General features: G+C 40.2%; 1 protein-coding gene across 1 annotated transcript in view; it reads right to left on the reverse strand.

Annotated features, from left to right (window-relative positions):
- The window catches only part of LOC139726074 (uncharacterized), a 54312-nt gene that overhangs the window by 10525 nt on the left and 26861 nt on the right, over window positions 1-16926 (reverse strand). The window contains exons 7-17 of the mRNA XM_071637157.1: window positions 16224-16319; window positions 14735-14960; window positions 13878-14006; window positions 11424-11548; window positions 10882-11008; window positions 8562-8702; window positions 7589-7624; window positions 6338-6534; window positions 4949-5171; window positions 3742-3762; window positions 1426-1512 (exon numbers count right to left, since the gene is read on the reverse strand). Coding sequence (XP_071493258.1) covers window positions 1426-1512; window positions 3742-3762; window positions 4949-5171; window positions 6338-6534; window positions 7589-7624; window positions 8562-8702; window positions 10882-11008; window positions 11424-11548; window positions 13878-14006; window positions 14735-14960; window positions 16224-16319 — 1408 coding nt within the window. The remainder of the gene's footprint in view (window positions 1-1425; window positions 1513-3741; window positions 3763-4948; window positions 5172-6337; window positions 6535-7588; window positions 7625-8561; window positions 8703-10881; window positions 11009-11423; window positions 11549-13877; window positions 14007-14734; window positions 14961-16223; window positions 16320-16926) is intronic.

Below are 16926 nucleotides of genomic sequence, written 5' to 3' on the forward strand. Positions count from 1 at the left end.
CATATTAAGACACGCACGCTCCCACACACTTGATGCAACTAAGCTTGCACATGCATGGCTCATACAGCTGACACTGCTTCTCATGCTAACTGTAATCTGCACACAGTCATCGGACTGTGAGCCATTTGTACAGTTGGCCAGCTTGGCTTTCTGTCTGAGAGTGCAATTAGCCTTCTACAGGTATTAACGTACCAAGACAAAACATACCAAAACTCTATGATATCTTCCTACTCAGGAGTTGATTCAAGGTGCAGTTTTCATCAGGTTCTTACTATAAATCTTCATAAACAAAATACTGTTGGTAAAATAATGGACTTTGTCAAAAAAACAACAACACCAATTTACACCACAACACTGTAGCTGTTACAAGCACTGCTGCAAAGTGAGATGTCATTGATTATCACCCCTACAGAGGGCTGTTTTCCTTGTAGGAAGAATACAAAAGGTAAGATCTTTTTTTTGCTCATGTCCCTCAGTCATTTCCACCACTGCCACCTGCATCTTTGTCATCTTTATCTTTGTCTTTGCTATCATTATTATTCTTTTCCCCATCATCTTTCTTATCATCTTCCTTGTTCTTCTTTCCGCCATCGTCTTCTTTGTCGTCTCCTTTTGATGATCCCTCCTTATCATCATTCTCCTTATGCTTCTCTTCCTTCTTCAGTCTCTCGATGATTGGTTCCAGCTCGTCTTTAAACTCCTCGAGGACCAGCTGGAGGTCACGTATCTCTTCCCGTCGCTACGGTAATGCATCACACCATTGCACGGCACACCAAGAGTGAGAGTTACGGCAGAGGAAGGAGAGGAAGTGCGGGTCAAAAAGTGAGAAAGTGGTGGGAGTTAGTTGGTGCACTGTTCTCCTAAACACAAACATCTCCGTGACTGTGTAAAATCTTGTTAGTTAAGTGTTCACAAGTTAATCTTCTTACAAATAGTACAAAAACCAGCTCACAAAACACTCAACATTTTTCGACGAGACGACACACCTGACTGATAAAACATCATGCCCTCTTTCTTTTTTGTGCAACTTCCTGTCATGCTTTCACTTCTATATCACTAATTCCTGACACACTCCCTATCCTCAGTTATTTGGGTGTAAGCATCTCAGAAATGAAGGAAGTTTACTTTGCGCCCCTTATTCTTAGAAACTCCACTCCCCCTTAAAAACAAACAAACAAACAAACAAACAAAAACCAACAAACACTTACAAAACATCAACATACTCTCTACCACGATAATACGTCAACTAGGATTTTGTATATGTGCTTATTTATCTTTCTAGAGCATAGTCCCACTCATAGGCACCAATCCACGTTCTGCTTGCACCCTTTTGGTGTCATTTACATTCTTTGCTGAGGTGCAACACTCATCGATCACGCAATCTCTTGAACAGCAACACTTCCGGCTGTTTCATGGTCAACTCACCGCTTTGGTCTCACTCTCCACCTTCCTGGTCAGATGGACCCTGACCGTTTGGACACTGCTCTCCACCTTCGCCATCTGCTCCTTGACCTATGGGATTATGACCACACAGTACTCAAAGTGACCAAGGGGTGAAGGTATTGCATTATCATATTCACTGAAATGTAATGAAAATTGAAATAAACCAATATTGTTTTGCACCTGAATCTTGAGCTATTTCATACTTATTTCTAAATACACTTCTCTTCATCACGATACAAAGTACGTATGCGATCAATGACGTGAATAAGTCTGAATTTCTGTTCCTTTACTCCGATATGAATGATAATAGAGCTACTTCACAATTCGCCATGACTACAGTAGTATCTATATGTTGGATGGATAACATTTCACAGAAACTGAGAGACTGCATTTTTTTTTTTAAATAAAGGGAATTCTAGAGCAATACCAAGCTGAAGAGATTCCAATTTCTTGGAAGTTATTCCAATTAAACTCAAGTTTGCAAATCATTACATAATGCAAGAGAGTGGTCATCATCAAAAAAGTGACCTGTTGGTTTAAACTCTTCAATAGAAACTTTTCATTTATTCACACCAGTAACTTAATGTTTATCTGCAACAGGCATGACAAAAGAAAAATAAATTCATTAAAAAACAACAACAACATTTTCAGCTTGAAAAAAAAAGTCAAGTACAATAACACATAAATTTTGGATTTACACTGGGTTCGGGATCATGCATGTGATGGCTGAAATAATGTGACAACGTTCATCAAAACTTCATGACTATCACTCTATAAGCAATATAAAATGGGTCATGCAAACATATTTTGTATATCATACACAGCAAAATACAAACACAAACACGTTTCCTGGATGATTATCCTAGGAGCTTTTTTTTTTTAAACATTTATGCCATGGCTTTCATATACTAATATGAGAGTTGCTGAACACGTAGTGTGTGTGAATTAAGCTAATATTCATGGTCATACAGTCAATGTTGAGATGGGGAATAGAAACAATATAATGTGCATAGTTATATAGTGGGAAAAATATGTATCCGCAAAACAAGGAATAAAAATCAACTCTGAAAACACAATCAACTTTCTGACATAGTATGTTAGGGGAAACCAACCAACTACCAACTGACATATTTGACTCTATATGTCATGTGGTGATGGAGGTGTCATCAAAAACAAACCAACCAAACAAACATTGGAGGGAAAATAAGTCCAGGTTCAATATCATGAACACTGGTAAAGGAAACTCACATACAACCAGAATATTTTGTTAGTAAATAAGATATTACTAAATATGTGGGCTCTTACGTAAAGCAACAACATATTCACCTTACCTGGACCTAATGCAAACTTAACATCACTCATTTACAATGTACAGTATGATTGATCATAAAAACAAAAATGCGCATTTGGAAGGGGAGAGTTAAAACGTTTGATGAATAGAGTGCATCAGCACAGAATAAGTGCATACATCTAACACTAATTCTGTGACAGCACTCTTTGCTGCTGTTTATTTAAAAAACATCTGAAGAAGGGGTGTTTTGGCGCCCATCAGAATGCTGAAATCAATCTGCCTGAGCCAAAATTATAGTAATGACCAGCTGTAGTCATTTTTTTTTCTCAAGTTCTACATTGATGACTCTGAGATTCTAGCCTAAACACAAAATGCCAGTTTGATTCTGATACAGCAAATACCAAACATCTATTGTCCATGGGAGGCATTTTATCCTTGTCAGAAGCATCTAAGAGGTAAAATAAGGGTAACTCTGGTCACTTTAATGTGTGACGTGGTGCATGCAGACTCATACAAACACAATCTACTTTGCAAATAACAAAATGTAAGTCAAACTATTATCTGTCTACTTGAAGCTGTAAAAAAAAGGGGGGAAGGGTCTCTGAATTCTTTAGAAAGCAACTACAACCAAAAGAGCATTAATATTATCATCAATGGTATTACTACATTTCCTTTGTTTTTATTATTACACATGCTGTCAAAGCAAAACGTATCCACCAGCTGTTGGTTTACTTGCTTAATGTGGAATACTGGAAACAAATCTCAACATCATTTGTCCTTCTACTCTATGTATCAATCAATTCATTAATTAGTTAATGATTCATGAGAAATGAGGTGGTAAACATCATGTGCTACATTGAGCGATCTTCATACACATACACATACGTGTGAAAACAAAGAAAGAAATCACAGGTGTGCAGAGTGCATACGGCAATCAATTACTCGGTGTGAGAGAGCAACAAAATAATAACAAACGAGGCACCAACGACGTTGTTGGGGATACAAACCTCATCAACCTTTCTCCTTTGCTGTGGTCGCAATGCGGGATGAGTCAAAACAAATGTTAACGTTAAGACACTGAGCACAGCGACAGTAATCACAGTAATGATTGCAAGAGGAAAGCAATTGCCATGATCAGACAAGGATCAAATTTAATGCAAAGAACAGTCACAGATGGCTGTGAAGCAAATATCGAACCACTTTGGCAGAAGGAAGTAAGTGAGTAATTCTTCCAAGTCTGATTTATTGGCGTTTTTGTTTTTGCTCTAGATCAGACTGAGCACATTCAATTTGGATGCTAGATTTGGAGCAGAAACTCTTGTCTTACTGGAAGTTATATGCATGAAACTAGGCACAGATGTTGAGATGTGAATGACACTAAGTTTAGGTCATTTATAGATATAGCACTTTTGTCATGCGCTTCATCTGAAATGCCAAAATACTGCAGACTAATTGGTATAAATCTTCGTGTGAAAATGGCCATTCTATAACGATTAATGTTGCAATTTGTATGAGGATATTCTACTAGGAATTCATTGTTCATATTGAGTAGGCTTCCAATTTCTGTTGAGACAGATTTTGACTTCATGCCCTATCAAAATTCTGAAATACAGACTGAACTTTAGATCTGCCAAAAACTTGATTCATGAGTAAACGAAGATGGGTCTTGTTTGTGTGTATGTATGAAATGCAGTAGTCCAGCAAACCATAAAGCAGACATGATAGACATCAACAAATCAGGCACTGATCTTCACATAGAGACGTTACTGCTGCCTGTGAGCCTTGTGACGCCACTTTTAACCGTCTGTCTCCAAATTACAAGTTTTGCATGATGCGCAATCTTCTTATAAACAACACATGGATGGATCACTGACGTGTCCTGAAATCATTTCAATAACGCATTCTGCTAGCAACGTACATCATACTCCACGACTTCATTTCCTTTGAATGAAATGATTTCGCATCAATTTCTTACAGAAAAATTTTCGACATTGTTTCGATGATGTGTCACATTTCACATTTTGGGCAAACATGCTTGAAGAGAATTTGTATGTACAGGATCTAGCTGTTCTACATTGTAGCTCTATGACATACTGATATACACTGTACTCTGACTTTTAAGAGTGAACAGAAAACATGGTACACACTTGTAGTCTTCATAAGGCAGACAACAACAAAATGGCCATATTCATTACAAGTGATGTTGAAACTGACCTTATTCAACTCTTCATCCATGAAATCTATCTTCTCCAGGACGGCAGAGTCCACCTTGCCTCCCTTGCCTGCTGCTAGCTTCTCCTTCTGGGAGACAGGGATGGGTGCGGCCTGGGGTGCCGCACCGGCTGCCCCGCCCTTCTGGGCGTTGGACTCCAGCTGCTGCTGCATCTGGGTGAACTTGACTGAGAACTCCTGTCTGATCATCTGCACATCTCGGATCCTGCAGGAAGAGAGGGAAATGGGGGATCAAGCAGGGTGAACAGGTGCTCCCCAATACTTGGGTGGGGGGGGGGGGTTATTAATCAAGGCATGGCATTTAAACATGGGGTGTAAAGGTTAAGACCAAAATTGTATGGTATGGACCTTATTGCCTACCATGTAGCAATAGTACACGAGGGTGTTAATGGAGACTTTATGGGAGGTAAGATCAGTAATAAAGGAAATAAGTCAAACCAGGAGCATGCAGGGAATATTCAAAATGTCAGATTTAAGACTGTTGTATCAAACCAATGACTTCCCACTCAGCTCTTGATTCTAAAGAGTGGTGATGATCTGTACAACTTGTATCTGTACTTGAACAAATCAAGGACATACAATCATTTAAGTTCTTTACAGTCCATTACCCAATGTGAACTTGGTAGATTTCAATAATGGTGTTACATACACTGCTACATCAATCCCTGCTCACTTGCAGTTTGAACCAATACAACCAGCAACACACACACAAACATGGAGGTGAACGTGTAGAGAACAAGAGTGGGGTTGAGAAGGGGAAATGGAAGGGAGAGGGGAGAGGGGTGGAGGGAATGCTTAATGGCAAGAAGCAGTCCTATCATCACTTATCATTCCTTAGGCTCGGAGTGGATGGGGGGGGGGGGGAAGAGGGCTAACAGGAAGAAGCCATCCTATCATCACCATCTGTCCTTAGTCTCAGAGTCAATGGGGGGGGGGGGGGGGGACGAGGGTCAGAGGGGAGGGTTCATGGGAAGACTTGATCCTATCATCCCCACCTGTCCTTAGCCTTGGAGTTGTGTGTGGGAGAAGAGGGGCAGAGGGGAGAGGGGGAGGGGAGGATTAATTGGAAGAAGCAGTCCCATCATTCCCACCTGCCCTTAGCCTCAGAGTTGGAGGAGGGGGTAGGGTTTATGGGAGAAGCGGTCCTATCATCCCCACCTGTCCTTAAGGAAGGGTTAATGGGAAGAAGCAGTCCTATCATTCCCACCTGTCCTTAGCCGTGGAGTCGGGGTGAGGGGGGGGGGGGTGGGGTGGGGGGGTTAACAGGAAGAAGCTGTCCTATCATTTCCACCTGTCCTTAGCCTCGGAGTCGGGGGGGGGGGGGGGATGGGGAGAGGGGTTAACAGGAAGAAGCTGTCCTATCATTCCCACCTGTCCTTAGCCTCTGAGTCAATGAGGCCCTTCATGTCTTCCTGGAGTGTCTCGTTGGTGCGATTCATCTCCTTGATTTCCGGCCCCAGTTCGTCCATCCGCTCCTTGATGTTGCTCATCTTCTTATCCGCACTGTCCTTCCAGTCTTCCATAGTGTCCAGCTTCTCTGTGTGCTCCTCCACAGCCTTGGACATGATCTGAAGGGATGGGGGGGGGGGGGGGGGAAGGGAGTTCAAAGTTCAATCCGATGCATGACAAAAGGGCAAAGAATTTGATTATGGGAAGATTGATACACATGTACATTTGCACTGAGGGTAACAATTTATAAAAACATCAACCAAAGCACATCTTTACCCCTCTACATGAAAAATACGCAATGTCAGAATTTTAGAGCTTGGGTATTTATTCCAAGTTCATCATGTCACTGCCAGCAACCAGGGATAGCCTGGTGGTAGTGTCGCTGCCCGGAAAGCAGCAGATGAAAAGTTCAAATCCTACTGGTTCCTTTTTTCGGACATGTTTGTTAAAATGTATGTCAGCAATTACGATCTTACTAATGCATTTGTACAAAGAGTGACAACAGAAAAGAAAAATCAGCCATAGCACAAGGTTTTGTTTAGTTTTGCTTTTTCTTTTACATTTCATTGAAAGAGGAGAGCCTAAATCTCTCATTTTCCTCCATATAGCATAGGTACTCTGGCCAATGAACACACAACAAGGATATCTAAACACTGATAAAAACTAAATACTGCTTCCCAAGCAGAGCAGACTATTAAATCGTCTATGAATGTCAACTTGGATTTGAGCTATTGAGATTTTAATCAAATATACACCATGTCATCAACACTTTACCATCGCCTACATTGAAAATGGCAAAAACCATTCAGTGTTTCACTTCAGGCAATTCACAGAAAAGTCATTGAGCATATTCATATGAATCAAGCCTCGCAAATGATGTCATTAAAGATGAATCAATCAATGTTGATGTAGCAATTAAAAGTCTCTATCCCACTAGCATATATGACGTCTGCAACCATATTTCATGGTCAAAGAAAAAGAAAACAGAGAGATAATCAATTTAAACACAATGTTAAAAAACAAAACAAAAGAAACAAAACAACATTGTACTTTGCAGTCACAACGCAATATCTAAAAAACCTTATGCCGATATTGAAGTCTAATAATAGCAAAGAGATAAATAGCAAAGCTAAAAAATTTGTGTGGCGAAGACAACGATATATAAGAACTCACCTGTGAATCCTGTTCTGCCATGGAAGCCTCCACAGCCTGAAAATGAACGAGACACAATGAAAAGGGAATCAGACGTATGAGAGGAGCGCAATGAAGTAGGTTGGGTAATCACTGGTAACATAGAAGCAGTAATTATGATACTTTTACTATCTAATCACTGCTATTGCTGACATAAGCTATGAATAAGCTAGCTAGGCCGACATAACAATTTTTGAAATGCATGTTCAAACAAAAAATGAGCTTGTGAGAGCAACTGACCAGAATGGCCCATCAATTAACACTTGGGAAATCTTCCACTTCATTATTTTGCATTGAATGTATTAACAACCTTTTTCTTTTAACATTGCCAAATATCAGGCTTACTATCAGGTGGATGTACTGGCAAGATGAAGCAGTTTTATAAAGATCACATGAATAATCATCACATCACAGATGCTCATTTCAGTGAAATTAAAACCAACACGCCTGTTGGTACAAATGACCTTTTTCTGCTCAAGCGCAGAGTGGAGCTAAATACTGGTCTATTGTGAGGAAAATCTCTTATGGTCTGAAATCTGGTGGCAAGAAACTTGTTGAAGTTTAAGATCTCACAGCATATATTTCCTAAAGTTTCTTTCCTTTTTGTTGTACACAATGAATGGACTTTCTTGTATGTTTATGTTCTATGTTTACGTAATTTGTGTTGTAGAATTTCTATCCCATACATTTGCATTATTCATATGTTCTTTCTTAACTTTTCGTTGTATGTAATCAGATGAAAGCATTTTACTCGCACATTCATGTTCTTTGCTCGTATGATTTGTGCTGTGGCATTTCTATGTCTGATATTTTTATGTTACAGGGCCCTGTGGAAGACCGCGTATGCGAACGGGCTACCCTGTCTACTTTTTCATACAAGCAAATAAAGTTTGAAATCTTCTGGCATTTCACTAGTAGTGTGAATGGCTGATGCCCTAGACGATGTCACGCATACCGCCACTATCCTGTCTTCTAGAGTCTCCTCCTGGGTGTTGAGTTTGCCGTTGATGGAATTCAGCCTCGCATCAAGGTCAGCCAGTCCCCTCAGGCTGCTCTGCTTAGCCTCCTCCAAGGCCACCGACAATTTGTCTTGGCTCTGCATGGGTTAGGGAGAACAGAGAGGGTTATCAAGAGAGGGAGAGACAGACAAACAGACAGACATAAGACACATAAAGACAAGCAGACAGAGAAAGGGAGAGACATAGAGGGAGAAACTGTCACTTTCATTCATTGTATGATTTGTTGTTTTTTTCCCCCTCCATATGTGGATGCAACATGCAGAGACTCCAACCCCAAGCACCTTCTGATCTGGAGATTCTCCCCCCAGAAACCCCTAGCAAACGGGAGACTCCAAGTTTATGTGTGCGAAGCACGAAGTTCCTAGGGTTATAGATGCTCTCTGGTGCTATATAAGGCTTATTTTTGCAACATACGATAGCAATAAGTAAGAAATCCTTTCCAACGGGAGACATTGAGCCAGGGCGGGAGAAATTAAATCTCAAACGGGAGAACAGGAGATTTTGCAAAAATGGGTTTTCGGCGGGAGATCTCCCGTCCAAAACGGGAGAGTTGGAGTCTCTGAACATGTTTCTATGTCTTGTGTAGCATTGGAGTGGCTCAGTGTTGTTTGGGAGGTACACATGTAGTATCCCTTTCACAAGTTAGAAATAAGCAGTTACAGTTTCCATCAGAAAATGAAATGCCCTAACAGTAACTAACTCTAAGAGAAACCCTGCTATAGCATACATTGTAGATCAGTCAGCAGTCAGGATTACTGCTTGTTATATCATGGGAGTTGGAATCATATTTGAATCTATGACTAGCATTCCAAGCAACAAAGCCCTCAAAAGACATGTCTTTATTTGCAAAAGAAGACTGGTCAAGCATGGATGTTCATAAAACAATAACTTTGATATCTAAGAACTTGGCTTTCAGCCAGTGAACATCTACTCTGTCATGTAAGAGAAAGGAAATCAAATCAGAGATGAACTTGGTCAAATCAAGGAGGTTCAAGAGAATGGAGTCACAACTGTCTTATTTCCTTCGAACCCATGTTCGAAGCCGCCGCTCAAAAATATTTGAAGCATGTGCCAAACAGGATCTGCCGCGCAGATACAAAGACAATTGACTCGTGTCTCATTGAATAATCACCAGCCATTTTCAAAGGAAGATATGTCTTTGTGATAATAATTACTTTTCGCTGTCCCTTCTTATAAAAGGTAGGTGGTACACACAAGAGGATAGAAATTGAGCAAAAAATGCTGAAATAAAGATGAAAACTACTCGACTGGGCATACCCAGGCACTAATCTGATATATCTATCAATAAAGAATTATACTTGAAGATTATTCCATATTAGTTTCATTTGTGGAAATTAAGTGGAAAAGTGATAAAACCAGCTTTCTAGGATGGTACAGTTTTAAACATTTTCACATGATACAGCTCTGATTTACACTTTTGCACAAATTTCTGGACGGGATTGACTTTTGTTTTACATGCTTTATCATTAAGTGAAATTTCATCTCATTTAATAAATAAATAAGCAAAATATGGCCAACATTATGATAACGTTCAAAATGAATCTTAAGATTGCTCAGCAAAGACGGCGACACTGAACATCGATCATCAAAGGCACAAGTGCACCTGTGGAATTCTTTTGTACATCAATAGAAATCTGACAACTGTTTGAATAATTACAGCCAGTTGGAACACCATGTATAAAACCTCCTTGGTCAAATATGCCACTACTCATAGACTTTCTGCTTATTGGTTCAACTGTGCTGACAATAAAAAGTGAGGGCAGTAGTTTGTTTGTATCATGTATGTATTTCACATTTTCATACATTTCTTATTCAAATTGACTATTGTGATCTGAACCTTTCAACTGTGGTGAAGTTGACAGATCAATAACAAATCAATAACAAATTAAATTGCAGGCAAAAGAATGCCAAAGTGTAACGTCACAACCATTCATTGCCATGGAAACTGTTTGTAAACAACCTCACCTGACCCAACTATCTGTAAACAGTATTGTTGCTAACCATGCTTGCACCTGGTTCATCCCATATCATCACCTGGTACTCTATTGTTTCTAACCATGCTCACACCTGGTTCATCCCACATCATCACCTGGTACTCTATTGTCAGTAACCATGCTCGCACCTGGTTTCAACCACAGCTATAACAAATGACTGTGACATCATTACTTTGGTACTCAATGCAACAGGTGGAAAGGGAATATACATACAAACAAACACATTCTTTGTGTGACTTACCACATTGGACTGCACTGCCACCTGCTCATTGATACCACCAATGGCCTGCTGCAGGGTGGAAATAGCCACGCCTAGTTTCTCTTGCACGTCTTCAATCTTGGTCTCGATTTGCTTGTCCTGGCTTTGCCTGAAAAGAGAGAGATGGGGGAGGGGTCCTTTATCAGCAGACAATCTTGATGAACATAAATATAAGACAAAATTTATTGTTTCTTCAAGAGATGTAATGATACGAACTTCATACTATATTGTACGGAACTGCAACCATTCCCACATCAAAAGTATGGAGGTTTCAAAGGGCAGTGAGGTGATATCAAATGCACCTCCTTGTTTATGACTGAATCTCTAATCAGTGGTGGCTTTGACATTCTCTCTTATGAAGACATGAAAAGACATTAAACATTTTTTGGGGGAAGCCTCTTGCAGAATCAGGAAGATTTAGTTGTTCAGTTGTGTGTGGGAGTAACATCTATCATTTTGATTTTATCTAATTCGTGGAACTTGTATGTATACACAGCAAATGAGCAGAGACCCTCCAGTCTCACCTTGTCTTAATCTCAGCCTTCATGACTTGCTCCAGCTGTTTCCTGGTCTCGGCTGCCTGCCGCTCCAGTTTCTCCACTGAATCACCCATCTTGTTGATGCCTCCTAGGTTCTTGTGCCTGTCCAGCTGCAGACCAACCAAAGAGATTATACAATAATCAAACTGAAAATATATCTCTTCCTCACATTTCTTTCTCCTCCTTTCTTTCTATCATGTAACTCATTAATCTTCCTCCACGTCCCCCTCCTCATCTTTACCTACCAATCAAGTCCTCAATCCCTCTTCCCATTCCCATCCTTCTCATCCCTTTCATCCTGTATCTCTTCTCCTTCTTCTGTCTCATAATTTTCTCTTCTCTCTTCTCTTTTGTCCTTCTTACTTTCGTCCCACTCATCCCTCTTTTCTTCTTTCTTTCCTTTTTACATTCTTTTTTGTGTCCTCCTCCTGTCAATCCTTCGTTTTGAAACTCATGTTAAAGCCACCAATAGTTTCAGCATTCAAATTCATGAAATTCTAGCTGCAAGTAGTTTTTCTTGATTAACAAATTGCCCTACACTGATGTAAATAAGCATCGAATTGATCAGTGTGTCAGTAGTACCCATGACAAAAGAAATCATGGGCATTCATACTCGAGTAGGATTCGAAACCACGACCCCCTGCTCTCCGGACAGGCATCTTATCCACTAGACCAATGAGCTTCCATCCGACAGCCAGTGCTGGTTCTAATCCTTGTAGTTTGCAGCGGGTACTGCATTATTATTCAAATTCATTAAATTTTTCTGTCGAGTTGTTTAAATTATGTTTAAAGCTAAAATATGTAAACTTAGCAAGCTATTGGCTGAGATGGGTATGCGAATATTTCAGTTCACTCAAAGACAAGCACACAGCACACATCACAGCTCATAGGCGCCGGAAGTGGGGGGGCAGGGGGGGCGGCCGCCCCCCCAATCCAAAAAGTGGGGGGGCAAAACGCATTTTTGCCCCCCCAAAAAGCCCCCCCCCAAAAAAAAAAAACAAACAAACAAACAAATAGAAATAATGATAATAAAAATAAATGAATAAACAAAGAAAATAAAATAAATATGTAGATCTATATGAATAAAAGGGAAAAAATAAAGCTACAAACGGCAGCTTTTGGACTGTAAAATGTCAAAATTTTCAAGCTTGCTCGCTTCGCTCGCTCGCATCCAGCAGTTGAGCCCGGTGCGCCTCCCCCTTAATTTCTAAAGCGAAAAACATAGCTACGACGGCAGTTGTTGGACTCTAGAATGTCAACATTTTCAAGCTCGCTCGCTTCGCTCGCTCACATTGAATCGTTATGCCATTCTCCTAGTGTTGCTGACAGTAATTGCCAGTAGTTGCGCCCGATGCCCCCACCCCTTAATTTCCAAAGCGAAAGATAAATATAGCTACAAACGGGAGTTTGGGGACTGTAAAATGTCAAAATTTTCAAGCTCGCTCGCTTCGCTCGCTCGCATTGAATCGTTATGCCACTCTCCTAATGTTGCTGCCAGTAATTGCCAGCAGTTGCGTCCGATGCCCCCCCCCCCCCTTAATTTCCAAAGCGAAAGATATAGCTACAAACGGGAGTTTTGGGACTGTAAAATGTCAAAATTCTCAAGCTCGCTCGCTTTGCTCGCTTGCATTGAATCGTTATGCCATTCTCCTAATGTTGCTGCCAGTAATTGCCAGCAGTTGCGCCCGATGCGCCGCCCCATTTATTTCCAAAGTGAAAGATAAAGCTACAAACCCCAGTTTTGGGACTGTAGAATGTCAAAATTTTCAAGCTTGCTCGCTTCGCTCACTCGCATTGAATCGTTATGCCATTCTCCTAGTGTTGCTGCCAATAATTGCCAGCAGTTGCGCCCGATGCGCCCCCATTTATTTCAAAGCGAAATATGTATATAGCTACAATTAAAACTCCAGTTTTGGAACTGTAGAATATCAAAATTTTCAAGCTCGCTCGCTTCGCTCGCTCGCATTTTATTGTTATGCCATTCACCTTATGTTGCTGACAGTATCTAATTTGTCGATCGTTTCACACCATCATTCCATAATCCATGTAAGGAAAGCTTACAATGTTCCTCAATGACTGCGTTGTTGAATGTATCACATTCCGTAATGTATTGTAGTCCCATTATTGCTCACGCACACACGCACAAGCATACAGACCGTCAAAATTACTTTATGGTTCCCCCCATGTTTCGACCCACCGTACGCCACTTTACATATAATAATATATATATATATATATATATATATATATATATATATATATATATATATATATATATATACATATATATATATATATATAATAGATGTGTGTGTGTGTGTGTGTGTGTGTGTGTATGTGTATATTGTTTAACATATGCATGGTCTAATCTTGAGCCCCCTCCAATGTTTGCCCCCCCAATCCAAAACTGCTTCCGGCGCGCCTGTCACAGCTTCTCACTTTCTGTCCTTCCCTGACATGCAGCACCTCCTCCTCCGTCAGCTTCTGCAGCGCTGCCCACCTCTTCTCGTTCTCTTCCCGCATGGCTTGCTCATGGGCAATACGGGCTGCCTGCTCCGCATGCAGGTACTGGAAGAAACAACATTTTCAGGTTAAAAGACAATGTGCCAACCAGGAGACAAATATGCGGAGAAGGAGAACAATTAATTTTCTCTGACACTGTAACATTTGAATGGCACACATCCTGGACAGGGTATAACACATGTAGTAATGGAACGGTTGCACCATCACTTACAGAATCAAAGTGCAGGGTCCTATGACAAAATAGCTTTGTTCATTGAGGGTAAAGGCATAGAGATTCAGAAAGTATGGGACATAGAGTAACACAAACAAGGCGCTTGGATGTGCCTGAATTTCCATCACAGTCAGTCCTGAAACATGGCTGAGCTGACAGGACAATATTTTAAAGGGTGATGAGAAGAAAAACAATCTATATCAATGGGTGATTTTTGTGAAAAAGAAGAAAAGAAAAACAATGCCAATGAAACCACAGCTGATATAAAAATTTCAAAACTTTGCAATAGGGATACAAGCACACAAGTGTATCAATATTGTATTTCATACTCATCTTCATATATTTACAGGTATCAAAACTTCTCAAACCTCTGATATGAATTTCCATAATTAATATCTATATCATAACTTCCTATGTTGAATATTTTGTGGCTTCACATGTGACGGCCCACACAGCTCTTCTGTTTTCCCACTCTTCTGCAATATTAGCTGAAACCCTCTAATTAAGATTGGAAGAAAGAAAGAAGCAGCAGAAGAAGGGAGGCATTCTCATTTCTGCATACCTTTTCGATGTTTGAAAACTTCTGCTGCGCCTCCTCCCGAAGACGAATTTCCTTGGACAGGATCTTTTTGCTGACCTCCTCGGCAATCTCTGCGATCTTACCGTGCATCTTCAGCCGCTCGTTGTCAGCCGCATGTTCTCGCTCCCGCTGCACGACGTCCAGGGCGTGCATGGACTCGTCCCGCTTGCGGCCAACCTCGTGGATCTGGGCCTGGAGGTCATTGGTCCTAGGGGGTGAGAGGTCAGACAGGGTCACTGGGGTGAAAGGTCTACAAGATCATACAGGAGTGCTCCAAGCAGAGATAAGGCATGTTAAACTTCTAATATTTTTTTTTCTAGGTGGAGGAAACCAATTCGATGTCTGGCTTTAACCTTGATGGGAGAACTTTTGAGCGACTACCTACATGTTTTGTGTACTGATACCCAGTGATTTGTGTCAAGTCAGATCAATCTTTTTTTTTTTTTGAATGATTTTTATGAGAAGACAAATCTTTAGCCAGCCTACATTTTGTGCCTTTCACAAAAACCAATTTTACACTTCCACTGGGACATGTATGCTCTGCATTACAATACCTTTCTGTTGGTTACCATTTGGTTTGTTCTCACTTTTTCACAATTTTACTGTACATGAGTGCAAACAATCTCCAAATCTTTGAGTTGCTCTCACTCTGCACAGACTCAATATCCCAAAATTCATCTGGTCCAACTTCCCACACTCCATGGCTTTTCATTGGATCTTTGCTTTGATGTGGATAATCTGGATGAAATGTTTGGTTTGTGTTATACATATAATTGCGTAGGCGCCCAACTCTAGCAACCGAGGAACTCAACCGGGGACCTCGTGATTGAAAGTCAGTGGTGTACAGTATGACCAAAAAAAATTTACAATCGGATTTTTGCATTGATAACACCCAATATGATTAAACCGTCTAAATGCTACTTCAGGGTCTTAAAGTATAACATCTTAGCGCTATTTTGCAGAAAACCCCATTCAATTTGGTTAAGCGGTCACAGAGAAATGTGGAATACTGTAAAGCATGTCATGAGTCTGATTCTTCCAAGTTTTGCACTTGGATGCTCTTGGAACTGCATATTAATGTGTAAACACAATAGACAGAACTTGGAGGGAAGAGATTCCCGACATGCTCTACAAAAATTCTCATTTCTCTTTGAGCACTGAAGCAAATTGAATGGGGTTTTCTGTAAGATGTAGGCAATGAGTTATAGTTTCATATCCTGAAATTGTGTTTGGATTGATTCATTATTTTCAAAGTTATCATTGGGGAGGGTACCATTGTATTTTTTTTTTTTTTTTTTGGGGGGGGGGGGGGGACATACGGTATATTCTGTATACACAATGCATATACACTGTATCAATGCATTACACATGCCTTACACATCCTATACATTAGTTTACCAGCTGGGAAACAGAAGGAGCAAAAGGTTGTAAGGTGTATCAAAGAAAAAGGTCTTCCTGGACTTTGGCTTACTTGATCTGTATGTTCTGCTCCTGCTGTCTCCTTTCCGTCTCCTCTGACGTTATCCTGTTTCTCAGATCCATGAGAACATCTCGAATCTCTCCCAGCCTGTCAATGTGGACGAGATGCAATTCATGTTCATCACCATTTTCATTTCATGTACTCTCTATCTCTCTTTATCTATCTCTCTCTAAGTGGTAAACTATGCATAAAATCTTTGTGGAATTATTTTTATTATTTCAAGCAGAGTTAATCCAAGAAGCAACTTGGACGTGTAGTTGACTTTTTGCCAATAATTAACCAGTTGAATCACTGCTTGTCAGCTTTTAAACTCACAAGCTTTTTTCTTCTCTTTTCTTTTCTTTTTTTTTTCAAATCAGGATCCTAGCAACAACTTTGTGTGAAAAGCATTAAGTATAAAGGCATTCCAACTAAACATGATGTCATTAGATATATATAAAACAAGAAAGTAATCAGTCTTTTACCACAATGAAGTAATTTACTTTAGCACATATTCAAATGCTGTGGCTGCAATACAAACTGAAACTGACAAGAACAAAGCAAAGATGAACATCTGCAAAAGCATGCAAAGTACACATACATGTCTGATCATCATAAAGCATTGCTCACTGCTCTATTCACTACCACTTTCACTATTAAAGTAATAAGTGTATTCTACAGCTCTATGGTGTAACTTTCATTTTGACATTTTGTG

Source organism: Diadema antillarum, unplaced genomic scaffold (assembly GCF_040938485.1).
Source record: "Diadema antillarum isolate AM-2024a unplaced genomic scaffold, OU_Dant_1.0 seq00000079_RagTag, whole genome shotgun sequence".
In the NCBI taxonomy this organism is placed as follows: domain Eukaryota; kingdom Metazoa; phylum Echinodermata; class Echinoidea; order Diadematoida; family Diadematidae; genus Diadema; species Diadema antillarum.